Here is a 27262-nt window from a genome sequence, read left to right as displayed (position 1 = left end):
GCATCAGCATTCTCAGCCCCAGGAGACAAAGACATATTACTGAATTTGAACCAAGTAGACAACATAGAAGATATAGTAGTACAAGAAAATGGAATTCAAAAACTATTAGCCAACACCAAACCAAATAAAGCTTCTGGACCTGATGGTATTCCAGCTAGATTACTCAAAGAACTAAGTAATGAGCTAGCCCCAGTGTTCAAAATACTCTTTCAGGCTTCACTTAACCAGGGCAGAGTACCAAAGGACTGGAAAGAAGCTAATGTCACCCCCCTATTTAAAAAAGGAGAAAAATCTGACCCAGGAAACTACAGACCAGTATCACTTACCAGCATCACATGTAAAATCCTAGAACACATAATATGTAGCAACATCATAACCACTTAGACAAACATAATGTCCTCACACCATACCAACATGGCTTTAGGAAATATAGATCATGTGAAACACAACTAATAGGACTAATTGATGATTTTTCAAAAGGTTTAGATAATAGTGAACAAATAGATGCTATCTTACTAGATTTTTCTAAGGCTTTTGACAAAGTTCACCACCATAGTTTGCTTAAAAAATTAAAATATTTCGGCATTAATGGTCCACTGCATCAGTGGATTAAGGACTTTCTGATAGGTAGAGAACAAACTGTAATAATAAATGGCTCTAAATCAACACCGATAACAGTAAACTCAGGTGTACCTCAAGGAACAGTCTTGGGTCCACTACTATTTTTAATTTACATAATTGATTTACCAAATTGCATTACTTCAGGAACAAAAGTCAGATTATTTGCAGACGATTGTATAATATATAGAACAATAAAAACAACACAAGACACAGATATTTTACAAAGAGAATTAGATGAATTACAGAAATGGGAATCAAATTGGAGCATGTCTTTCCACCCAGAAAAATGTCAGTTGTTAAGAGTAACAAAAAAACTAAAACAAATTAATTCCACTTATCTTATTCATGGCAAACCAGTAACACAGACTAAAAACGCAAAATACCTAGGTGTTATAATAAATGAAATACTGTCATGGAATCCACATATTGATGAAACTACAAAAAAATCAAACAAAGCATTAGGATTTATTAAAAGAAATTTCTATAAATCAAATAAGAACATAAAACTAAAATGTTATTTAACCTTGGTTAGGCCAATAATAGAATATGCATCCTCTGTTTGGGACCCCTCAACTCAAGAAAACATTAAGAAACTAGAACAGACACAAAATAGAGCAGTGCGATTCATAACAAACGAATATTCACATTTGACTAGAGTAACACCTTTAGTAAAATCACTAAATTTAGAAAGCCTTCAGGACAGAATGCTCAAAAGTAAAGTAGCAATCATACTTAAAACACTGAACCATAATCTTCAAATACAAAAACAAAATTTAATAAAATACTCTGAAAGACACAAAGATAAAGGCACACTCCTCGTCCCATATGCTAGGACAAATTTGTACAAATACTCCTTCTTCCCTAGTGCTATTAGAGCATGGAATGGGTTGCCTGAGCTAGCCAGGAAAACCAGTGACTTGGCAGAATTTAAGTCATTGGTTAATATGCATGACTAAATGCATGACGCGTAGGACGTAATCATCTTCTTTTTTGAAGTAACGTCTGTATTATATAAGATAAGAAGAAGATGTCTTTGTGTGTATGTGTGTGTGTGTGTGTTTGTGACGTCAAGGGACGTAACTTTTGATAGTTTAATACGCATGCGCACACCAGTTACCAGTTTAACTAGAGACTGCCTGTGAGAGCCCGAATTAAAATCTACATTTTGATTAGCCTAGTAGACGCGAGTAGATGTGTGTCTATGAGAGAAGGGAAGGTTATGGAGTTGATCTTGTTAGGCCAATGTTGACCTCTCATGGACATTTGTCCACGTAATTTCATTAGAAGAAAGAATGCAAACTTAATGCTGGCGCAGACGAGACACCAGCGATGTCGATGAAAGATGCTATTGAGCGCGTGTTATACAAACCTTAATTAGCTTAGGGGTGGGGGGGTGGGGCTGATCTATATTTAGAACATCGGGAAACCTCTGGAAGAGGCTGGCAACTTCCAATCAGATCTAGATTTATATTAGACGAGCCGAGATAATCGCTGATCTTTGGCTGCACATCAGCAAGACCACTTAGATACCGCACTGTGAAACAAAAAAAAAACTAAACAAAAAATGAGCAATCCGGATAATATTGACGTTCCGGATAACTGACGTCCGTCCGGATAAGCGACGTTCTCCTGTAGGTTAAAGATGGAGAGGTCGACAGACGAAAGTCGGATGTCGTCTATTATTTCATCAGATTTAATGTAATAATATATTTGTTACAAAGCTTATATCATCTCTGTCTGTTTGTCTGGTAAAAAGTTTGTACAGCTTATTTCTCCCATACACAATCTCAGATCAAGCTGAAATCTGGCACAATTATTTCTATTATCTGACAAAACAAAAATGTATTTAAAAAAAACATAACCAATTAAATAATTAATTCGTAATTTATTATTTTTTGGTAACGAACAAGGGAAAGAAATTGTACCGATGTGGTGGTATTAGCTGAATAATTCTTTATAATTTTGTAGATCGACGCTTTAAAGTTTGAAGCTCAAAATAGATAACTATAAAACCTTATATTTTCATAAGCGATTGGCTGGCAGATTGGTTATTGTGTTTGCTTGAAGAGACTTTAGGATGCTTGATCTCTCTAATTTGAATGAAGAGAGGGAGAGAGAAGAAAAGAAAGTGAGGACAGAGAAATGCAATGGTTGCGTGAGAGACCGATGGCCAGAGAGACACAGACAGATATAGAGAGAGAATAAGAGAGCCTAAGAGAAAGAAAGACAGAAAGAATGATTCAAACAGTGAGATTTAGAGAGTAAGAGAAAAAGAGAGAGAAAGAGACGGAGAGAGACAGTTAGAGACGGAGAGGGTGATATGGGAGAGAGAGAAAGACAGAGAAAGATATACATATATATAGAGAGATAGACAGACCGAGAGAGAGGGGGGGCAGTGAGAAAATGAGAGAGAAAGAGACAGAGAGAGACAGTGAAAGAATGAAAGAGAGAGAGAGAGAGAAAATCAGAGAGAGAGAGGGGGCAGTGAGAAAATGAGAGAGAAAGAGACAGAGAGAGACAGTGAAAGAATGAAAGAGAGAGAGAGAGAGAGGGAGAGAGAAAATCAGAGAGAGAGAGAGAGAGAGAGAGAAAAAAAGAGACTGGAATAGCTTTCAATGAAAAAAAAACAACAAAAGACTGTGAATGGTATCGACTTAACTACATATTTGACCATATAAAGTAAAAGGGTTCGTTAAATTGGTTAATATATAATGAGAAAGAGAAAAAAAAAACACCAATCAGAAAATTTCCAAAAAAATGAATAAATAAAAAATAAAAACGGAAAAACCCAGAGAACGTTCCTCAGGGGGGCTGAAATCTGCTTAATTTGTTGCACCGCGTGGAGTGTGTCAGGGCAAATATCACATCTATGGACTGCATAATTTGTTATATTTTTCTTTATTTTCGTCTTGACAAGGGCATTAATTGGTCACTCACTGCTGATTGTTTCCCCTGAAATTATTCTCTGCAGATGTATTTTTCTCCCCTTCCCCATAATATAATAATGAAAACTGATTTGCGCTTGCAAAAAAAAAAAAAAAATCTGGCATTGTTGATAGATTTGTATCATGAAATATACATCGCCTGATGTTTTCCATACAAAGGTCATACATAGATCATAGACCAAGTAGCATTTAGGGTAAAATTGAACAGCATGCTGTCCTGTATAACCGAATCCGTATTGCGTTGTGCAAAGAACACCCTCTCAAAAAAAAAAAAAGGATATAGAATACAATAGAATGGACAATGACCTGAAGTTAGTCTGCAAACTAATAAACCAACAGTGTTAAATTGGTGTCAGAACATGAACAAAGCCACAAGTTGATAACAGTAAAAAAAGAAAAAAAATATTTGGTGGGAAAAAAATAACTGAGTTGGCAGCGCTATCCCTAATATAATATTGAAATAGGCTTTTGTTTAAGACTTTTTGTGGCGGGAAACACATCACTCCGGTGCTCCCAAGTTCCAACTTTTACAAATAGTTCCACAGTTGAGAAATAATTGGTTCATAGTGACAAGGTGGTGGCTAGGTAGGAGCTTGTCATTTTAGGACTCTACCACGTTCGAATCGTTGTTGTACATTATTGTACGATTGTGAGACTGAGATGGCGGTAAGATAATTGATATTATTAGAACATACCATACATACATACATATTATATTTATAACATACCAAAGAGAAATCTGTGGAACTCTCGCAAAAGGTCGCGGGACAGGCGTTTCATGTACATTGGAAAGAGAAGCGAAGACAGCATGTGGAGAAATATGGTATTCACAGATACGTTTATATGGCCACACGAAATTCTGAAAACTTTTTTTTTTTTTTAACTTTTCGGATTTGAAGAAAAACTGTAGTATTTATCATCAAATTGATCAGAAACATTGAAATAAATTAAACAACAAGAGTAGCTCAGAGTACAACTAAAACCCTCTATAAACAACTCATGTTGTGTTCTAAGTTCTGCCTCTTTCCTGTATCATCCCGTTTACGCATCGCATTAATGAACGCATTGACACCGCACGAAGAAGAAAAGCGCCGCACCGATTCATTTAAGGACATACGCATGAAGGGGTGCTACTTAAGTATTCAACTCAAGTATTGGATCAGAAACTCACGAGAAGTCTTTAACCACATCACTCTTTTACTATCACTATCAGCATCGCAAAAATTTTGATCAGCCATTTTAACATTCTTGGCCAGGTACTTTATCAAGATCTAAGGCCAAAGAATAAAAAGAAATACAACAATGAAAAATGATGCACTTTTCTTTACTTTTTCATTGATTTTCGTAGACTGACCATTTATATTATTACACTTTCTTTAGAACATAAGAAGATAAGATTATATTACAGCCTTTTCTAAGACATAAATCATGTTGGTAATATTGCAGTCAGCCAAGCTAAATTTGTTTGGTTACATTTTTAGATCACGCACCCTCCCATACTTTTGTGTGTACGCAAGAGTCTAATATTAGCCAATGAGTGATAGGCTTGTTCAGAGATGCATTCAGCCGAGATAACTTTCTATATTGGATGTAGACGCCTCTGATTGGAGTCTCGTGTTCGTCGTGTGTTACACTGGGCAATATAATCAGATATATCAACACAATGATAAGTTACATCGTCTGGAATATATTGGATGTTTTCAGAAACCAGTGTTTTGGAAAGGAAACTCCCGAAATATATATATATTTTAGAAAGTTGTTTCTTGTATTATAGTTAGAATTTCTTAACATTCCTTCAAAACCGCAAAGTAGGATGTTATGCATAATAACTTTATCGGTTACTTCCTCCACGTCATCTTTCCTTTGAGTTCCTCATGGAACATAGGGCCTCAGTAAAAACACACCACTCTCCACGGTCTCTTGCTAGTTCTTTTTTATGGCTACCCAACTCTTTCAATATCCTCTCGAATTCATCTAGTACACTGCGTCGCCATGTTCTTTTTGGTCTTCCACTATGTCTTGTTCCCTGGGGGGTTCCACTCTAAGGCCTGTCTAGCTCTGTTGCTGGTATCTTTTCTAAGGGTGTGACAAATCTATCTCCTCTTCCTCTCTAAGATCTGCACCTCTATATTTTTCTGCCCACTCAACTCCCACAGTTTGGTATTTTCGGTTACTTAACGTCATTAAACTAAATTTTTAAAAGAGCTTACTGAAGAAATGACATATTGCTGAAACACTTTCAAATATTATTTTATTTATTACATTTAAAAAGAACTGCCCTCATTTAACATTCCGGACTTTGTATTCCGTAAAGAAGATTATGACGTCTTAGCCGCCTTTCCACATGACAGCCAGGGCAAACGGCGACAGCATTTGAAATCTGAAACGCATACCATTCTACTATCTATAATTTTAAACTATGGACAGCGTATTATTCTGTATTGTGTTAATTTAAAAGAAGTATTTATATACAACCGAATTGACAGTTGAGATGATATAGACTGTAATAAGTAAAAAAAAAGTAGAAACAAGATTACAAAGAGAGTTTGTGTTTTCATACAAACTCAGAGGCGCTCCATTGGTCAATAGTTTAGTAAGTAAAGCAGGTAAAAAATCAGGTTTCGATATTGTAAACATAGATAGTTATATACTAGAAACTATCAACAAAAAGAATCTTACTTGCAAAAGTAGAAATACTTGTCCCTAACATTCAAACAAATTGTAAGAGACTTGATAAAATTAAATTTAGCAACTATTTAAAAAAAATATTTGTCCAAGTTTTGACTCTTTATATAATGACCTGACATAATGACGTGACATAATGACGGGACTTTAAAAAATGTCTTGATATTGTTGCATTTTTTTAAAGTTGGAAGAGGCCATTTTCGAGGCTATGTGTAGCGACTCTGTGTAGAGGCTCTGTCTAGAAGCTCTATGTAGAGCCTCTGTGTAGAGGCTTTTTGTAGAGGTTCTGTGTTCTGGCTATGTATGGAGGCTCCGTGAAGATAGGCTTGAGTTGAGGCTTGTGTAAAGGCTTGCGTAAACGCTCTGTGTACAGGCTATGTGTAGAGGCTCTGGGTAAGGGCCATATGAGTTTCGACACACGAGCTACAGGTTCATTTATGCCTTTAAGACTTTATATAGCACTGTTGACAGAAGACTCAAGGACCGGATAGCATCCTAATAAGTGCCGGATTTGGCCTGCGGGGCAGTAGATTGGACATCAATAATAAAGCCCCCCCCCCCTCCCTCCCAACACAAAAAAACAAAACATAAACAGGAAAGAACTATTGCAGAAGCACAAATCAAAATCTTCACAATTTTAAACACTCAATCTCAGTCATTGCATCATCCTTTATTTCACCGACTCTCTCTCTCTCTCTCTCTCTCTCTCTCTCTCTCTCATTCACATCAGATGGTGGAAAAAAAAAAGATAAAAAGATCAATCACGTCCCATCACCCTTGCCGACAGCGATAAAGGGAAATAATTGCAAGGAGTTGAGACCAAAGAATGAACAGTTCAAAGCGAAGAGTTACCTGTCGAACATTTGCCGTGTCCCACCTCAGCCCCCTCATACTGTGCTCCTGGTTCTCTTCCACGCCTCGGAACTGTTTCCGTATGTAGTCCTCATCTAACAGAACAACAACAACAAAAATTCAATTATATTCTTTTACCAGAACAATATTGAGTCTTTTTTTTCTTAAATTGAAATGGACATTGTTAGTTACACACATAAGGCTATGTCCACGAAAAGCAGGGGCAAGTATGAGTAACTAGATCTCTGTTGACTATGTATACCTGATATATAATAAATTCAAATTGAATAGGACGGTGATGAAATTTATGAATTTTATTCATCGTTTCATACACCATCCTGCCGATGACTTAATTCACTATATCTTGCTCTCACATAATAAAAGAACACTTCGGGTGCCAAGAATCATCATCATCATCATCTTTCCTTTGAGTTTCTCTTGCTAGTTTTCTAATAGCTTCCCAGCTCTTTACTATCGTCTCGTCTTCATCTAGTATACTGCGTCGCCATGTTCTTTTTGGTCTTCCTCTATCCAACGAACAGGCTTGGACCCGGAGATCTACACCGAAAGTTCCGTCTGAGGGCCCCCAGCAGTAACGGCCGAGTATAAGGGGCCGTACCGCGTACACAGCGCACCATGACTCGGTCCTGGGTCCACTCGCTATAAGTGGCCGAGGGCAACGCTAACCATGGGGGGGGGGGGGAGTTATCTCATTTTCCCATACTGTAACCGCCACGTTCCGTGTAGAGAAACATAGCCAGTTGTATAAGCTGCGCTCACAGATATGCTTGGTGTTATTACCTTTAAGAGCGTGAAGCCAGAAGCCAGTCAGAACGTGTTCGATTCTTGCGTAACTTTCAAAATGAATTTCATCATGTTCCTGAAAATGTATTAAACAAAGTAATTTGTCATTTGTCAGTGTCGATGTAGCGTTCTTGACGCTAAAAACTGATAGTTTGAAATTATTTTGTTGAGGAACCTCTGTAAACCATAATAAAGGCTACATTAGAACTATTTTACAGTTTATAATGTTTAAAGAGTTGTGTTATGTAAAATTATCTGAATTTAACAGTAAGCATTGAGCTACTAAAAGATTCACTAAAATAGGGGGATTGGTGGCTGAGTGGTTAAGCTCTTGGCTTTCGAATCTGGGATCCTGGGTTCGAATCTCGGTGAAGACTTGGATTTTGAATTTCGGGATTTTTAGGGCGCCGCTGAGGTCCCCCAACTTTAAAAGGTACCAGGCTTTAGTTGGGGAAAGTAAAGTCGGTTGGTCGTTGTGCTGGCCACATGACACCCTGCTTATTAACTGCTGGCCAAAGAAACAGATGAACTTACATCTGTTCTATAGATTGCAAGGTCTGAAAGTGGAACTTTTAAAAAATGGCTCCATATGTTATTATATTAAGGCCACTCGTTGATCAAGAAACATGAAAAGGACCAAGATGCCTGTGTGTGTAGTGGCTGAATGAATTCTTTATGTTGTGTCTGTTTTATTTCTGTAAATGTTTCTGTTGCGTTGTCTTTATATGAGAAAAAGTCCTTGTAATGACAACAAACCTCCATAAGGATCAATAAAGTAGTCTTTGTCTTATGTACTCAATATTTTGTCCAACTTAACAACCAATTCTCATATTTTGTTAACTTTTTAAAGTCGGACGTAATTTGCATTCTTTGACTCTCACAACTAAGCTACAAATTAGAAAAAAAATGTTTTGCCCTCAGGCAAGAAGAGACCATTTGTAAAGAAATAAAAAGAGAGAAAGAATCATACAGATTTAAAAAAGAGGATTCGAACTCATTGCTTACACTGAGCACAGAGTGAAGGCGAAAGACAGTTTTCGGATCCTCGTTGTCGACAGTCAGAGAGATCTCGTGGTTGGCATCAATGCACAGGTACTTCCGGGTGGTCATGTGACGTAACCTCACCTGCTGCTCCCAGCGTATAATTTCACCTGGAAAGTGGGCAACGTAATATAGTTCACTTAATAAAAGTGGTGTGCAGGAAAAGAGTCCCATTACTAGGAGACTGACTGAGCATTCATACCAGATCTTTTCTTTCGTTCATCTCACTCTCTCTCTCTCACTCTCTCCCTTATCTTTTTTTCTCATTCTCTCTTTCTCTTTCATTCTTTCTTTGGGCCTCTCTTAATCTCCACTTTCTCTCTTATTTCTTTTTTACTTTAACTTTCTCTCATTGTCTCTCTCAATCTCTTTCTTTTTACTTGTCACTCAAGCTTTCTTTCTCTTCAGGCTTTCTTTGACTTGTTATTCCTTTCACTCACTTTCTATCTCTCTCTCTCTCTAACTCTCCATCTTTCTATCTTTCTCGCTTTCTATCTATCTCTCTTTCTCTGTGTCTCTTTCTCTATCTCTCTTTCTTTCTATTTCTTTTTCTTTATCTCTTTTTCTCTCTATCTTTCTCTCTAGCTCTATTTTTCTGAAACACTTTTTCTCTTTTTCTCTCTTCCTTTCTATCCCTCTTTCTAACTTTCTCTCTATCTCTCTTTTTCTCTATCTCTCTTTCACCCTATCTCTCTTTCTTACTTTTTCTCTATCTCTCTTTTTCTCTCTCTTTCACTCTATCGTTCTCTTTCTTTCTATTTCTTACTTTCTCTCTGTCTCTATTTCGCTCCATCTCTTTTTCTCTGAAACACTTTCTCTCTTTATTACTTTCTCTCTATCTCTTTCTCTCTCTCTATCTACCTCTCTTTCTTACATTCTCTCTCTCTCTCTCTCTCTCTCTGTGACCTCATTGTCTTCTGTTTCTCTCTCTCTCAGAAGATATTCTCACCATAAAGGATGCTGGTCTCCGCCTCAATTTGCCAGAACGTGTTCCCACTAGACGGAGGGGAGAGGGTTCGAGGCTTGTGTTGGTCCATCACCCGGATCCGGAAATGAACTTTAAGATACAAAAAAAAAAATCTGAACATTTTGAAACATTATTGGATAGAGTAGAACTTAATCATTGAAGTTACTATATCACCGAATCTAGTGTAACTTAACTCTACCCTCGCATGCTAAAAAGTAAAAAAAACATCTAAATCTATAAAAAATGTAAGAAAACAATTTACAAGATGTAGAAATTACGAGAAATTTAAAAACTCCATCCAGGCACAAGCACACGTCTCTCTCTGTGTGTGTGTGTTTAGGTGATAATTGAACCTGAACAACTAGAGTGAATCAATTATCAACATTCGAAGGCCAAAGAAAAAGAAAAAAAGAAACAAAAAACTTGTATCAGTGGACTGCTGGAGTGTCGTCTTTTTAAAGTATATTTTTTTTATACAGTTCAAATCGATTCTCTCTGAGGTACACTTAGTTGAATCAGAGAAATATTCATGCCCTAACATTTATTTCTTTTATCGGAACCAAAATTATTTACAACTTCTTGAATTTAAGAGACTAATCAATGCGGCTAATTATATACGAAAACAGGAAGTCATCTGTAATAGTAACATAACATTTATGCACAATACGCAAGAGAAAATCTAGTTTGTAAAAGTATACTACATACGCATGGTATACTATTTTTAAAAATCTCAACAAACTATAATTATGCTTCAAAATTAACTGGCAAAACATTCCTTTATTGTACACAAATTTGTTTTAGATTTCAACCCATCTGAAGGGAATCAACTCAAATATTTTATCAACAAGAGAATGCAGAAGAAAAATGAAAAATACCATTAAAGCAATAATATAAACAACAAGATTCCAACTGCCCGGAGAATAGTTTAAAAAAAAGCAAAAATGTATAAATAGCATGCTGTAAAATTTAAGTTTTTTAAAAAACAAAATATTGTAGGAAAAAAAAAGAAACTTAATTTTAATGAGTTTATATTTAGTTCTATTTGTATTTTACACAATCTGCTTGAAGTTATAAATACCAGACGTTCCTTCGTAACGGGAGGTACGTACGACCTACACGTATCCATGTATTATGGATTGTTGAAATAAGTGCAAATATATTATTCTATATTATCTTTTTAGATGGAGTCTGCAAATTTGTAAACATGTATTCAATAAATAGTAATGCTACATTATTATGAGATAAAGAGCTTCAAAATGTATTAACAGCTCAGATAATACAATGAATGTTTATCAATGAGAGATCCATTTGGATCTTTATGTTGAGTAAAATGTACACATATACAATTTTACCAATCTCGTCCAGGAAAATTGTAAACCTTATTTTATAGTCACGCCAGTTATTTTTTATACTTGAAAACAAGGAATCGTATGAATGAGTTATTGAAACGTTTTAGACCTCAAAGCTTGATAGTAAAGAGCAGGTAACGATTGCTCATTTCCGAACTGGGCACTGCTCACTCGGAGAAGTTTGGAGAAAAACTTTGATGTCGACACCGCCGTCTGGAGAATGAGACGATTGATCATCTGCTATTCGAATGCTCGGTACTACACAAAAATAATGACCCTTTGAGTGAAAAACAACAACTGGTCAGCGTGGTGAGTTGACTTTGTTAGGAGAAAAAAGAACCTCTGAGAACAGCCGTTTGTAAAGGATTTATGATAAATTTAGATCTCTAGTTTTATCAAACCTTGTATTAATGGAGTTCTGGTTTTAATGTAAAGCTTTAAAAATACACCATTGAAAGTGCGAATTAATAATTTAAAGAAAATCATAATAATGCAAAATACAAGAAAAGAAATATATCTAAAAATAAAATTTCACTAATCAATGTGTGACAGAGTCAAATAATCATTCATAATGATTAAGATTAAAAAAAGAAACATCAAAATTATTATAAATATTTTTTTTTGTGGTCCTGTTTGCAAATCAAGCGAAACGTCACAAGAACTCAAACAAAAATCTGGTAAACGGAAGTGACGACACAATAAGCCATAGTCCTACCATCTTGCACAATCTCCGCTGAAAAAATGGAGGAAATAAAGACGTTTTCTTTCTGTAACAAAATAGGTTTGCAGATTATCTTTGTCTTTGTTGTGACAATCTAGGTTGTTGTTTTTTTTTGTGTTATTTTGTTTTATAATTTTCTATGGATGTTTGTTTTATATGTTTGGGCTGTTTCTTCCGAATTGAACATTTCTACATACTAGCCCAAAACTCCCGCAGACAGTGATCGAACATTAGATTATGAAGACAATAGTTCTGAGCGCATATCTCACCACCAGAAAGACATCTAGTAAGCTTATTATGGTTAGAGATATTCATTACCATAGTAATAGACGCCAGATAATCTTATAATCTATATTCACTACCAGAGATAATATTCTGCTGTTTTAACCGTAGATAACATGTAACTCAATATCTCTTTTATGTTTAGTCTTAAAGTGAATGGGTTTTGTATTTATTTTGCTTAAATATAAGCACTGGTATTTAATTGTACAATTATCTATCACCTTAATGTTGTAGTGGTCTTAACTCGAGGGGAACTTTGAGCACTTGTTTGTTGGTTTCTTTTGTTGAGCTAAGATAATCTATGGCTTTGTTGAGCTAAGATAATATATGGCTTTGTTGAGCTAAGATATTATATGGCTTAGTTGAGCTAAGATAACATATGGCTTTGTTGAGCTAAAATATTATATGGCTTTGTTGAGCTAAGATATTTAAATGGCTTTTTAGAGCTAAGATATTCTATAGTTTTGCTATTCTGCGTGCCTCATGTTGATGACAAATAGCTTAGGGCCATTTCAAGTCTAGATTCGGCCCTGTTGTCATTTGACCAGCACAAAAAGTCACATTAACTTTCTCTTTAACTTATATCCGGCAACCACTATGTAAGACTCAGGGGCGTCTCTCAACAACTCATCTTCACCTATCCCTTCGTCTGATAAACTGTTGAGGCACCTTACATGATCAGTTGACTATCTTTCTCCATTCCTCCCTATCTTTTGCCTTAGATATAACATGTTACAATGACAGGCCCAACCATTCTTTTATGTAGGTTTCCCATCGTTTTTCTGTCTGCTTCTTCTTTATTTCTGGTACCCTACAAATTCTTAATTCGAAATATTTACCGGAATCACAGTCAAGATTTCTCGGTTCCGCCATTGATTCGCTACGGTTCCCCGGTGTCACCATTACTGATTAAACGATAGATACGCCGCTGTTAGTGCCGAAATGATTAATTATGGTGGTCATTGAGTCTGAGGTCAAGGTCAGAAATTAAGTGTTCAAAATGGCAGACATTAGCGACAATTCTCTGAGACTAGTTACCAACAACAGAATCTACTTAATAAGGGTGTGGCAAGGTCAGTTAGACACGGGGAAGCAGAAGGTACCAATTTAGCCCTCCGACCAGATGGTGAGATATAATTAGCACCTAGCTCTCTCCAGAAGCAGCGCTCACGCTACGAAACGAAAATAACCCAATGGAACATTTTAAGTTTGTACAGAATCAGAAATAAAGTGTTGAGAATTGAGTTCATGATGGATTATAGACTAAAGGATGTTGAATATGAGGCACGGTTTTCTCTTCTTCCACGCAGCGAGGGCACCGTGAGTCAAAATTTGGCCATATCCGTGAGAAATATGAGTCAACAGGACAGTGACCTGTCCTGCACTTTGCAATAATAGCTTGCTCAGGACTGGACAGCCCCCACCTAGGGAAAGTGCGGTCAGGGCGCCTCATGCGCTCCCAGACTCCACGGGCTTTTTGGAACTTGTCTCAGCACTCAAACCTCTTTATCTGGAGCTGCGCGAATGAAAGCGCTCTTGAAGAGTCGACACAAAGACACCCTTAAGAGCTCCCTCAAGGAGTTTGAGATTGATACTCACGGCTTAGAAACGCTAGCTCTCGACCGCGTCGCATGCCGTGAAGCCCTCAGTGACGAATTAAAAAAAATTAAAGACAAGAAGATAAGCCATTAGCAGGAACGAAAAAAAAAATCTAAGAAAAGAAGCGGACATATCTGCAGCAAACCAAATCTTTCTAGAAAATAAAGTGAAGTTTATTTTCTTTAAAAAAAAGATTTTGAAATGTGTATAAGTTTGTAAGTAATAATGCCGATTGGCCGGATTTTATAGCGAGGATTAGACTCCATAGCCATCTTCTAATTCATAAGAAATAAGAAATGTACTCATCTTCGACTTAAAAGAAGGATCTATAGTTAGATATTTATTCACAGACAGGAACGTCCTTACAGAGAATAGCAACAAATGTTGGGTACTGAAAGGAACTTAAAGATACATTTCTAAGAATAATTGTAGAAATAAAAGGCACTTCAATTTAGGACTGTGGGACAATTAGTTAGTATTAATATTATTCATTTATCTAGAGACGCACCATAGTTGGCGGACTTTGAACGCGACTATAGTGAAGTCACGACTTAGTTGGGTTAGAGATTACTAATGTAAATAAGTCGGTGCGTCTCTAGACAAATTAATAATACTAAGTGTCTCACACTAAATATAAATATCGCAGCTCTCAGAGAGATGAGAAAAATCAATATAGATTTTCAATTAATCTAGAAACTAAAATGCATAAAGTAAAACACATTATACAGATTGCAATTTAAATTATTAGAATTATGAAAGACACAGTGAAACTTATATTGAAAGAAACACCCACCCGAAAATGTTACATAATTTTTTATTGAAAATTACCCCGGAATTAATTTATCACAAAGCACACATAATAAATAAGCAGAGGATACTTGTATCATTTTTCTGTCTCTAGTGGTTTCCATGGTTAGGTAGTATGTCTTTGATATAAATAATATTTCTATTACTATTATTATATTTTTAGGTTAATCACTTTTCAATTGTTTATAATTTAATACTTGTGAATTATGAGAACTTACAAATAAAAACCTATAAAAAAAAGAAAGCCCACAAAGAGGCAAGATGGCCCATAAAAGAGGCACATAAAGCCCAAAAAAGAGGCAAAGAAAAGGCCCAAGGATTCCTATTGATGATAAAGCTAAAATTAAATAGCGCAAATTCTGAGGTTTCCTTTAAAAAAAAATAATAAAAAAATAAGGTCATGGCGGCTTAATCAAGCTCCTATTACTCACAATTGATTATTCGTTCAAACAGACCAACTAAACCAATAAAGGCGTATACTAGTCTTAATGTAGAATTTCTATTTAGACAAATCTCTTCATTGAAATTAAAGTTTAATAAATGTTTAAATAAAGTCAAGTTTGAATTGTTACCCCCCCCCAAAAGTTTCGAACTTTGTTAAAATTTTTAATTACTGTGACTGAGAGGCATCTACCGCCTTTCAAAAGGAAACCCACATCGAACTTTTGGTCCATAGAAAAGGTTGGATCATAGCGCACTGAGCGTGCTTTAGCGAGACCAATCGTTACAGAAGACCTGAACACTGACTTGCGACGTCATAACATGTGGGTAGTTTAGAACAATAGCTATTGGTCCGTACTGCCCACAGGTTGCGACGTTGCAGGTCAGTGTTAAGGCCTCCTATGACAATTGGTCTTGGCTATAAGCCTGAAAGATGCGCTAACAAAAAACTAATAAATTAAGTTATAAGCCTGCAACGGCAAGTTGAACTAGCTATCTGAAGCTACATCCCATATAAATGATATATATGACCCTATCAAAAACTTCTATAAAGACAAAACATTTGTTGACATTCAAAATTCATATTGACCTTGTTATTTTTTTTCTAGCCTTTAATGAGTTTTGAGAAAGTGTTTAAACTAAAGTGGAACATTCCAGGCGAGGGAAAGAAAACAAACCAATGGAAAACTTGCGTGACCAAAGAAAATTGCTTGATCGCTCCCATTGTTGTTGTATTGTATCGACTGGACTCACCAGGGGATGGACATAGTCATGACCTCATTAGTGATTTAGTAGTTGTCTTGTACCGTGTGTGTTGTGTTGGACTGATTTGTTGTTATTGTTGTATGCATTTAAACATTAAATATTCATTATGCATCTGTGTTTGTCACATTTGCTTTTGTCGTGATACGTACTTTAGTATTCAATTTCGTTTATAAAAAAGCTTATCGTATTTCACATATTATTTACTTGATTTAGTTATGTCATTTACTTTTTGGCAATCAGATTGAACATTTCTCCAGCAAAATATACTGTTGTATTAATGAGACTTAAATCTGTTCTTAGCACAGTTTGTTCAAACGATTCACATTAAATTCGACACAGTGTTTCTTACGCAGCTTGTATCATTTCACTCTCTCTGTTGAACAAGTTATTTCTTCTACACTCATTCTCGGATCAAGTGGAAACTTTGCAGAATTATTCATTAGAGAAGACAATAAATGAGTGAAAAAAAAAACAACTAAATTTACCAATTAGTTAATTAATTACTGGTTTTTAACTACATTGTTTGATACCAACAAGGGAAATTTATCCTTCATTATTCACTGATACAGGAGGCGCGGTGGCCGAGCGGTAAAGCGCTAGGCTTCCGAACTGGGGTCCCGGGTTCGAATCCTGGGATTTTTAATTTCGGGATCTTTGGGCGCCTCTGAGCCCACCCAGCTCTAATGGGTGCCTGATATTAGTTGGGGAAAAGTAAAGGCGGTTGGTCCTTTTGCTAGCCACACCCTCGTAAACCCTAGGTCACAGAAACAGATGACCTTTACATTATATGACCAACAGATTGTAAGCTCTGAAAGGGGAATTTCACTTTACTTTTATTCACAGATACGGTTAACTATATCGGGTTCTGTTCTCATAAATAATTTTACACATTATTTCTTTTACATCCCCATGCTCGGATTGCATTAAGACTTTAAGCAATTAACCAATTAGTCAGTAAGACATTGGTAATTAATTATTTCTTCTGAAATTGTAAAAAGGGAAATAACTTCTACATTCTTGAGTGATATAATTGGAAGTACGAATTTCTTCCCCTTTGATAAGCTTTTTTTTTAAAGGGATATTTTTTTGTATTTCGCTTGTTTGATTGATAAGTTTTAGTGACTCCTTAAGAAACGAAGCTACAAAACAAACACTCGTCCTAATCCTCACCTCCTGTTGAAAGCAAGGGGATGAAAGCAGGCAGGGCTTGAACTCTTGGCCACCATAATGAAAGTTGGAAGCGCATACTATACGACCAACTAGCCCTTCTACTCAAAAAAGTTAGGATGCATTTAAATCCCATTACTGATTTCTTTTTTAAAGAAATTTGTTGGTAATTTTTTAAAATGATTCTTCAGAAATGTTGAGACATTAGAAGATCAATTTAACGCAAAAGCTTCGACCAGCTTTCTCCCGTAGTGCTCTGGCAAAAAAAAACAACTCTATCCTTTGTAGTACCTCTTATCTCTTTACAGGTCCGCTAACTTTCCAGACACTCCACCCTCCCCCACCATAAATTTCGAATCCGGTAGAGGGGAAGGCACTTATACAGCACGACTTATACAGCACCCTTATACAGCACGACTTATACAGCACCCTTATACAGCACGACTTATACAGCACCCTTATACAGCACGACTTATACAGCACGACTTATACAGCACCCTTATACAGCACCACTTGTTTCCCCTGACTACTTACAGAGTCGGCAAGTGGAACCTTAGTATTGTCACAACCTGGCAATTATTCCGGCTCTTCACTGCGTTATTGTTACAATACCCTACTCAAATCAGAACTTCATGAAACCTCGATCCAGGAACCTGGATCCTGCAGAAACCTGGATCAAGGAACCCGGACAGCTGATCTCAAAAAACGATTCTAACGATTTTCCTAGAAATGTAATAGTTGATGTATATCGCTGAGAAAAGAATGACTATATCGTTAAGGAAAACTCTATTTTGACTGTTATAATTTCTCAAAGGAAAAATATATATAGGTCTAGAGCCAACATGACATAATCAGCCGTATTAGCATAATTATGCCATAACTGAGTAAATTTAAAGCTGCTTCAATTATATTGAAGTGTTGCTTATATTTTAGGTAAATTTAATATAGATTGCATCTAGACTCTAGATCTAGAGGTAGATCTAGACTACATCTTAATAGTTCTAAATCTGAACTTTACCTAAATGTCCATATAATTAACATACCAATTAATACTCGCACAAACATATCTGCCTCGCTGGTCGAATCCGAAAATATATATTTTTTTCTTTTTGCAGCTGACGGTGTCACGGGTTCGATACTCGAATTGAACCAAAGAATGTTTTTAATTTTAAAAAATATTTTATTATATTTAAAGTGTAATAATGTAGGTATTGTCTTTTTAAAAAAAATATTTTTAAAGAAATGTTATGTCTTGTTAGCCGCTTGTGTTAGAGATTGTAGAAAATATTTAGTTCATAAAATAAAAACCCTGTTATAATATTCTTATAGTTGCATGTTTCTTTACTTCACTATTCACAGCTGAATTGAGAACCCTAGAGCTTTCTCAAACTTCAAGTCACCACATCGAAATAAAGGCATGGACTGGAACTAACACAACTACAAAAAGGGAGGGTTCAGTAAGGGGTGAAAAAAATATAGGAACAAAAAAAATTCGACCAATGCATTTAGTTTATTTAAGTTAGTGCTTGTGCGCATGCGCTGACTTAAGTATGTGAAGTGTGTCTTTGAAGGGTGTTTGAATAGCATGCCTAAACATTCTCCAACCCCCTCTCTCTCTCCCTCCCATGGCCCTAACTTCTATTTTACCTAATGGAATAACAACAGGTGATAACAGACGATATTGAGGCGGAGGGGGGGGGGGAGAACTCGGCCAAGAGGTGTCAGTGTGTCAAGTTTGTTTTCAAATTATATTTACCTCTTTAAAAAAATGTTTAAAAAAACACAACCTTTTTCTACAAAATACTTAAATACTTGAAAAAAAATGTTTAAAAAACCTGGCCAGCTTGCTAAGAGCCATGACGCAATTCAATTACAAATATTACTCAACAATTGATGGATGAACACTTTTAGAGGCATTACTGTAAAAGTAATGGCTATTAAGGTTTCTATTTAACCATCCAAAATGTCAGATTCTACGGGTAAAAAAATAGACTTCAGCAACCAAAATTTCAGCACAGTGATATCCGATTTGAATTTCAAGTTATTTATTTAAATCATAGATTTATCATACACATTTTAGTTGTCAGTGTATCTAATTATTTGATGCGGAAATGAGAAGAACCAATAAATACACTATTCAAGTGGTGAGTACAAAGACAGTTGCCAACTTTGGTGTTTTTTTCGGTATTTTTTAAATTTTATATTATGTCCAATCTAGTTTCAATTGAAAGTATCCCCCCCCCCCTTTTCACGCTAGCTAGATTTAGCTTGTAATGCTAAATACGGTTAGCTAACGAATATTACTCTTTGAATAATCTATTTGTTATAATACATTATAATCTTTTATTCTAACCTTTACAACATTGGGCGACATAAGTCTCAATTCAGCTATTATAAACTACGCTTGAAATGATCTAAGTCTTTACGTAAGTTTATCAACTAATTCCAAAGTAAGATAAGCTAAGATAAGCTAAGAAGTCTTCTATATTAGACCAAGCAGAAAACGAGGGTAGGAAATGCATAGGTTCACTGTTTCTGTTTCAGTGTAGGCACTGAAAGGGCGGGGAGAAGGGGCAAGGGACCAAGTGATGTCCTGCCAATACCTATAGCATGGATTTGAACTATAGATCCCTTGGTTTGTAAGCTGTAACAAGCATCCACTACGCCCCCATTAGTTTCTAAGGTATATAGATCAGTGCTTCAGAACAACTTTGAAATATTCTTGTTCTGTGATGGCCTTATGCAAAAAACAAATAAACACATAAAAAAAACTCTAGACATTTTATTCATTCAGCTGTAGAGTCTGTTTCAGAATGGAAAACTATAATTAGAAACATATATTCATTTAACTCACGAATAGGATAAGGCAGTAGATAGGGATGGTAAACGTCTGGAATCTAGAACAGTGAGTCTACTATAAAAAAAAAACAACACAAAAGGTAGATGAAGGGTGTGGCACACAGTTACAGTTGTCTATAAACTTACCATCTTCGGTGACCTCATCATCAAACAGACCCTCCGCCACGAGGTAGGCCTCCAGTTCCTTGTGAAATAATCTGATCACACTGCCGCCCTGGTGGAGACGTTTGCAAACTCATTATAATGGAGTCATTTCCTTTAGCATCCAATTCTCTTTACGTAACAATTGTAAAATCGACAAAATTTATTTAAAGAGTTACAATCTTCTAGATTAAGCAAAACAATTGTGTATATACTGCTATTAAATGAATGGGAAATAGGTTAAGATTAAATAAAAGAGAAATGTGTTTCTAGATAAGTCAAAGTAAATGTACATAAGTTGCAAAATTGTCCGTATTTGTCTTTCTATAAATATAGAATACATTAATGATATTACAAATATATTTCTTTACTTTTATACTTTTTGTATTGTATTACATTAAAGGTTAGTTTTTATAAAGTAGATCTACTAACTGAGTTATAAATAAAAATACTATAGTTTTTGCATGTAAGCAAACTAGCTCTTACATGTGAATACATACATTCTTTGTTAGTACAATCCAGACAAAAACAACAACGTTAAAACGATATATGAATATATAAATATGCAAAAACCTAATATATAATTATAAATGCTTGTAGATATCTAGAACAATTCTGCGGGATAATGAAACGATAGTAAGTGAACACAGATATACATTTTGTTCAGTATAAATGAAACATATAGATCTATTTGTACATTTTCAATAACAAAGGAATAACAGTTTTAATGTGACAAAACAAGTAGATAATTACATTAAAAAAAAAGAATACACATTTTGTTTATATAATCTTATGCATTATAAGTAGTACCTTGGGGCTTCATAAGCAGGATAATAAGCTAACATAACAAGATGGGTATATGATTATAATATCGATATATAATTTAGTATAAATATATAGTTTAGTATATATGATATAAAAAAGTAAAAGGAAACACATTTCATGGGTGACACAAGAAAGTAAGTTATAGTCAAATCCAACGTTCAAGTTTTTAATTTTTTATATTTTACATAAACCTTCACAGAATTATCAATTTTATAGCAGTTAAATTGCATCTAAAGATACTAACTCTTATCTTTTACAAGGAGAAAGAAGGCTACTTTGTAAGAGCTTTAAACCAGACTCATTGCATGACTGAACTGTGGCAAGGTCCATCGCCCCAGAATCGGCATGTTTAGTCAAAGCACAATCTTTTCGTCTTAGGGAGAAGCAGCGAGCACCAACATTTCTTATTGATTGTCGATCTGAGACTTAGTTTCTCTTGGAAATCTTAGCTTATATAAAAAAAACAACTCCTTCGCCGGCAATGCACAAAGCCGCCACGCCGACGGCATTGGTTTCGAACGTTGTCAGGAAAACATCTCCAAAAGCTGAAAGTTCCCCCCAGTTTTTGAAGGAAAAGTGCTTCAATGCCGACATCGATTCAGCAGCCCTTGGATATCTTCGATAAAGTCCAATAAGGAATCGGCGTCGTTTTGTTATAAATCCCACAGCTTTATTTTTAGCGACTGTTCTAGTTTCTTTATGTTTTCTTCCGTTGAGGGGGTCCAGAACAAAGGATGCATATTCTATTATTGGTCTAACCAAAAGGTTGAAAAGGTTTTAGTTTCAGCCCCCCCCCCCACCCCCCAACTCTTGCTTGGCATTTATCTGCCATTCCCTCCCTCACGTCTTTACACACATCTTTACACACATATATTCTCCATTTTTTTTTTATAATAAACACATTTCTGTGGTGGGAAGGGGAGAGAGTTGAATCGACCAATCGTTATAGAACACTGGCCTGCAACGTCACAACATGTGAGTAGACCAATAGCGTGTTGCCACGTCACACGTCATTAGTCTAAACTGCCCAAAGGTTGTGACGCTGCGGTCTAGTGTTAACGCCATCTATAACGAATGGTCATGGTTGAATAGAATAAGGTCAAATGAATAATCTAACACATAACAAACGAACAAAGAAAAAAACAACTGAAGTTTGACTTAAAGAACGTAACAAATATGTAGTACACAGGTTAGTACTTGGATAAGTAATTGGTAGTTGGCAACAAAAGTACTACATCTACAGTGATGGTGCTAGTAGTTTATTATCTGTACTGAGGAGTTAATAGAATTAGTGGGGGGTCACAAACTTAAGTGGGTTAGACAAAAAAATATACAAGCATCAAAAGAAAAAGCTACTAAGGAAAAAAAAAACCTAGCTGGCCTAATTTTAAAAAACCCAAGTAAAACCAAAAAAACAGAGATGACCTAGTTCTAATCAGAACGAAAATAAATTAAAGAAAAATAAAATAAAACACAAATGTCTTTCATACGTTAAACTTCAAAAGACTGGGTAGGTTATACAGGGCCGGCACTAGCTGGGTGTGAGGCCTGGGGCGTGTAAATATCGCGCAGGTCTGTACTGTGGTGGTTTATTGTAACTCCGCAGTTCGAGGCATCTCCCTGGGCGTGGTCCTGACTATAAATTTATTTAGTCTTTTTGGCATTCCTTGAAAATTTGACAAAACCAAGTCGGATAGAATTGAGAAGAAGATATATTTCCAGTGTTAAAATGGGATTATATATATGATTTATGAGATCTTTTATATATCCTATGTGTGATATTATTTACTTTTCGCTACTTGCACAAATATAATGAAAGTTAAAAGAGGATTAAAGCGCAATATTTGTTCTCTAGAAATAAAAATGCTGTTGGGAAAACGAGTCATTAAACTAATTTGGTTTTCTGTCTGTTTTGTGATTCTTAATTGATCTCAAAATAGACAGACAACCTAAAAGTTCAAGGTCCGAGTGGTCAGCTACGAATGGTTAGCTTGAGACTTACTGAAAACCTCCATTTTAGAAAGGGTCAGTTTGAGACTCACTGTAAACCTTGAGTTACGAGTGGTCATTCAGTTTAAGACTTACTGTAAACTTTAAGGTCCGAGTGGACAGTTATAGACTTCCATTAAAACCTCAAGATCGTATGGTGATTTTTAAAAAAAAAAATATTCAAGTAAAATACAATCTTAAAACAGTCATTCAGTTATACTCAAACCTCGAGGTCTCAGTGATCAGTTACAGTACATTTACTGTTAACCGTATACCAATAATACATAAAGTGGTTAATGTTAGAGACCAACAGATACAGATTCAGATATATATATATATAAACACAAAGTTCAGATATAGATATAGATATATATGTATAAGTGTGTCGTACGAGCCACTACCTTGATGTATTTGGGGATTACAGAAATGCCTCTCTGAAATAGATCGACGCATTGGTCAAACAAAAACTCTAAACAAAAAAACAAATGGCCAAAAATTAATCAAACTTTAAAAAACAAAAGCTGTTAGACTTAAAACCAAGCTGTAAAATTAAAACAAAAAGTTATATTAAGAAATAAATGGCTTAATTAAAAGCAAATGTTCAAAACAAATGATTTAATTACAAATAATGAAACAAAGCTAAAATTTAAAAAAACAATTATTAAGGAATGAATTTTAAATGTTAGCACAAAATAATTTAATGTCAAACCCAAAATTCAGTCAAAAACAGACCTAAAGCTTAGCTCCAGATTTTCATGGCCAAACTTAAATAAATATTTATAATGTTGATCAACAATCCGTAAAAATAATTATTGTCATACGAAAAATACGAAACTAATGCGTGTGCTGATTATGGACTTCAATCATTAAAGAATTGATCATACAATTTTTAAGGACTTATTAAATCTGTTATCAAAACTTTAAGGACAAAATTATCAAATATTTTTAGATTTAAATATCAAATCTTTTGACACGTAATCTTTAAATTTTTAAAATATTTAATCATTAAATCATAATATTAATGTAAAAAAAATATATTTAATATCAATATATATTGACCCTTTCTGTTTTATTGAATATGTTTTCAACCCTAAACCTTATAGCGTGATCTAACACGTGGCATTATATATTTTCGTAGCTATAGTACAAGATATTTCATAGTTTAACTGAAATAAAAACAAAAATTTTAGGATTCTAACTCCTACGCTTACGGGTGCACTCTGAAGCTAGTACAAGCTTTACAACATTTAAGGCCAAAATGAGTTTATGTTTAGCTGTTATAAGAAGAAGATTGCGATCTAGTCGTGAAAGTTGGGTCCACCAGTTTTGGTCTAGTTGGAGGTTATGGTCTTGTTGAAGATTGTTTAGACATCTTATCTTATCTTATATAATACAGACGTTACTTCAAAAAAGAAGATGATTACGTCCTACGCGTCATGCATTTAGTCATGCATATTAACCAATGACTTAAATTCTGCCAAGTCACTGGTTTTCCTGGCATGCTCTAATAGCTCTAGGGAAGAAGAAGTATTTGTACAAATTTGTCCTAGCATATGGAACGAGGAATGTGCCTTTATCTTTGTGTCTTTCAGAGTATTTTATTAAATTTTGTTTTTGTATTTGAAGATTATGGTTTAGTGTTTTATGTATGATTGCTACTTTACTTTTGAGCCTTCTGTCATGAAGGCTTTCCAAATTTAGTGATTTTATTAAAGGTGTTACTCTAGTCAAATGTGAATATTCGTTTGTTATGAATCTCACTGCTCTATTTTGTGTCTGTTCCAGTTTCTTAATGTTTTCTTGAGTTGAGGGGTCCCAAACGGAGGATGCATATTCTATTATTAGAAATGCAAATCACTTTACAAAAAAACATCTTACTGTTAAGAGCACTTTGTTAAAATCAAATATACGATCTTAAGTCAATCTAGCGTACCGCTGTTGGAGCCTACAAAGATGCTAGCTATCTTCTAGAAGTCGAAAGAATATTAGTTTAGTTTTAGCTTCTCGTGATAGTGATCAAATCAGTTATGAGGCAAACATTATTATTATTTGAATTCTTATTAGTAACACACGACTCATTGGTTAGACACAGTAATTATTTTAAAAGATAATTATTGTATTGATGGAATCGACGCCTCAGATAGGGAGATTTCGTTTAGCTCACGACAATATGGCTGACTCCTTGAAGTAGGTTATTATCGTTCATAGTCACGTGTCAGTGTATGGGCGTATGTGCTGTTTGGCCTAAGAAATCTAGAAATTATACACTCGTATCATATTCTCTTAATCAACTAAAAATATTAAAGAATTTAAGTTTTATTAAATTTTTTTTTTAAATACTTTAATCGTATTAAGATGTATTACAATTGCTCCAAACAGCTTTAATTTTCAGGTCATTTTGAAAACAACAAAATGAAACACAAAAAAGGTCGCTAAAATCTGCATACCTTTGCCAAAAACAAATGAACACAATGGCGTGTATAATCTTCTATTATTATGTCCAATTTTAAAGCGGGAGACTAAAATAATATTTTTTCTTACAAGTCAATGAAAAATTTAAAAAATTTGGCAGAGGAAACACTAACTCCTCCCCACACCCCCCATGTTAGTCTCTAAACGATTGAAACCATTCGCCCTGTCCGATGTTCTTTTAGCCAAGAATAAAGAAAAAAAAACTTTTAAAAACATGTTCGATTATCATGTAAAATGTGCAGTAATTATCTTTTGTTAATCACTCTGATGAAAACATTATCTTTTTGACAAGAGTTTTCATATTTTTGGGGGAGGAAATAATTAAAACATCCATAGGTACGATTATCATTTGGATAATGTAGCATTCTGAACATGCCGGTTAACACACATCTCCACTCAATTGGATAATTATATTTTTTTTTAATATTATTTTTTCCTCTTTTATCATTTTCAGAATATTTTTTTTTTTTGTAAATTTTTTTTTTTTAATCTTATTCTTAATTTAGTTTGGCTAACAGAAGAAGAGCGGAATTAAATACTTCGATTTTAGTAAATAAGAAGTGGCGTTATTGGGAAGCTAAAATACACAGATTTTGGCATTTCTTTGTGTTCATTTTTTTTCAAAGTCTTAACTCCGTCAGTCACTCTTTAGAACGACAGTCTATCTGCAGAGCTGGCTGCATCAGTAGCCATATCTCTAAATGCACTTAAAGCTTTACACATAGAAAGCTGTAATGAAGGATTAAATACTACAAGCAAAAATGTCCACATCGTATTTGTTAATCCATAAAAATAATTAAAAAAATATGAGATCTAGTAATGTCGACACAGGCCCGCCGCCACGGAAGGGGGGGGGGGGGAAACAGGCTTTTGGTCCAGAAAGCCACTAGGATGGGGGCCCATCCAAGCTAATTTTATGTATCTTGGAATGTTTTTTGGGGGGATGTGGGATGGGCAATACAGAGGGGCACTCATGTAACCAGTTGTCTGGGTGTTGTAGTCGGTCGTTGACTTCTATCATAGAGTCAGTTATAGACAACGAAATCGCTGTAGGCGTATTACATCTTAACTTATAAAACTTAAAACAGCTTGAATAACTTCTTCAGGATCTTGTTAAGCGAGTCTAAGATAAAAAAAAGAAAAAAAAAAAAAAGAAAATGATAGCACTGACCTTGACAAAGAGCTCCAACTCCGGGTTCTCCTTGCAGAATCGAACCAATGTGAACCCTGACCTCTCGACCCCCAAGTTCAGCTCAGATCTTTAATAAAGTAGTAAAGTTCAAGTTATACAAATATGGAAATCATAATTACAAACATCCTCAAATAATAAGCTTATTACGGTGTAATTAAAAAGTTTAAATTTAAAATTTTCAAATATTAGCGGACCAAATAGGAACTTAAAAAAGAAAATATAGTACATTTCCTGTTTGTAGCTGATGAGGTTCAGTTTGCCGGTTAACGGTTGATAGGTGCCTTTACTGAAACTCACTGATGCCTGTCTCCTGATTGGACAACAGGGCGAGATTTCTGCTTGACGTCTTAGAATAATATTAATGCAATTGAGGCTGTTTTTTGTTGATCAAGACTCTGCTTTAAACTAAAGTGACGTTTTCTCTGAGTGTTTTTAAAAACAGAAGCTAAGCGAAGGGAGTTCTAATTTTTTTTTTATTATGTTGGGCAGTTTAGCTCAGTAATCATATATTTGACATAACTCGCGCCAGGGCCGGCCTTAGAGAATAGGAGGCCCTGGAGCCGCCTAAAGGAAGTGACTTTGTTGGCCCCAAAATGAAATAGATAAACAAAATAATAATAAAATAACGCCATTTATTTAAAAACCTAGTGTACTCTAACATTAACAGATCTTGCTATTTCCTCTCTAAAACAATTATTTTGAGCCCTGTCTGGGGCCCTAGGCGGTCGCCTACTTTGC

The 27262-nt window shown here is 35.2% G+C and overlaps 1 protein-coding gene across 8 annotated transcripts in view; it reads right to left on the bottom strand.

Annotated features, from left to right (window-relative positions):
• The window catches only part of LOC106060158 (inositol 1,4,5-trisphosphate receptor type 1-like), a 204698-nt gene that overhangs the window by 110740 nt on the left and 66696 nt on the right, over positions 1-27262 (bottom strand). For 4 of the 8 annotated variants that reach the window (XM_056035575.1, XM_056035572.1, XM_056035573.1 and 1 more), the window contains exons 9-16: positions 26504-26591; positions 23262-23294; positions 20032-20119; positions 11980-11997; positions 9898-10005; positions 8913-9058; positions 7905-7983; positions 7104-7198 (exon numbers count right to left, since the gene is read on the bottom strand). In XM_056035575.1, the coding sequence (XP_055891550.1) occupies positions 7104-7198; positions 7905-7983; positions 8913-9058; positions 9898-10005; positions 11980-11997; positions 20032-20119; positions 23262-23294; positions 26504-26591 (655 nt within the window). The remainder of the gene's footprint in view (positions 1-7103; positions 7199-7904; positions 7984-8912; positions 9059-9897; positions 10006-11979; positions 11998-20031; positions 20120-23261; positions 23295-26503; positions 26592-27262) is intronic. The other 4 variants (XM_056035578.1, XM_056035579.1, XM_056035574.1 and 1 more) reach the window with 3 other exon arrangements.

The sequence above is a fragment of the Biomphalaria glabrata genome, chromosome 7 (assembly GCF_947242115.1).
Source record: "Biomphalaria glabrata chromosome 7, xgBioGlab47.1, whole genome shotgun sequence".
NCBI classification, from domain to species: Eukaryota; Metazoa; Mollusca; class Gastropoda; family Planorbidae; genus Biomphalaria; species Biomphalaria glabrata.
Note: the sequence above shows the minus strand (reverse complement) of the source record. Positions and strands in the feature narration are given on the sequence as shown.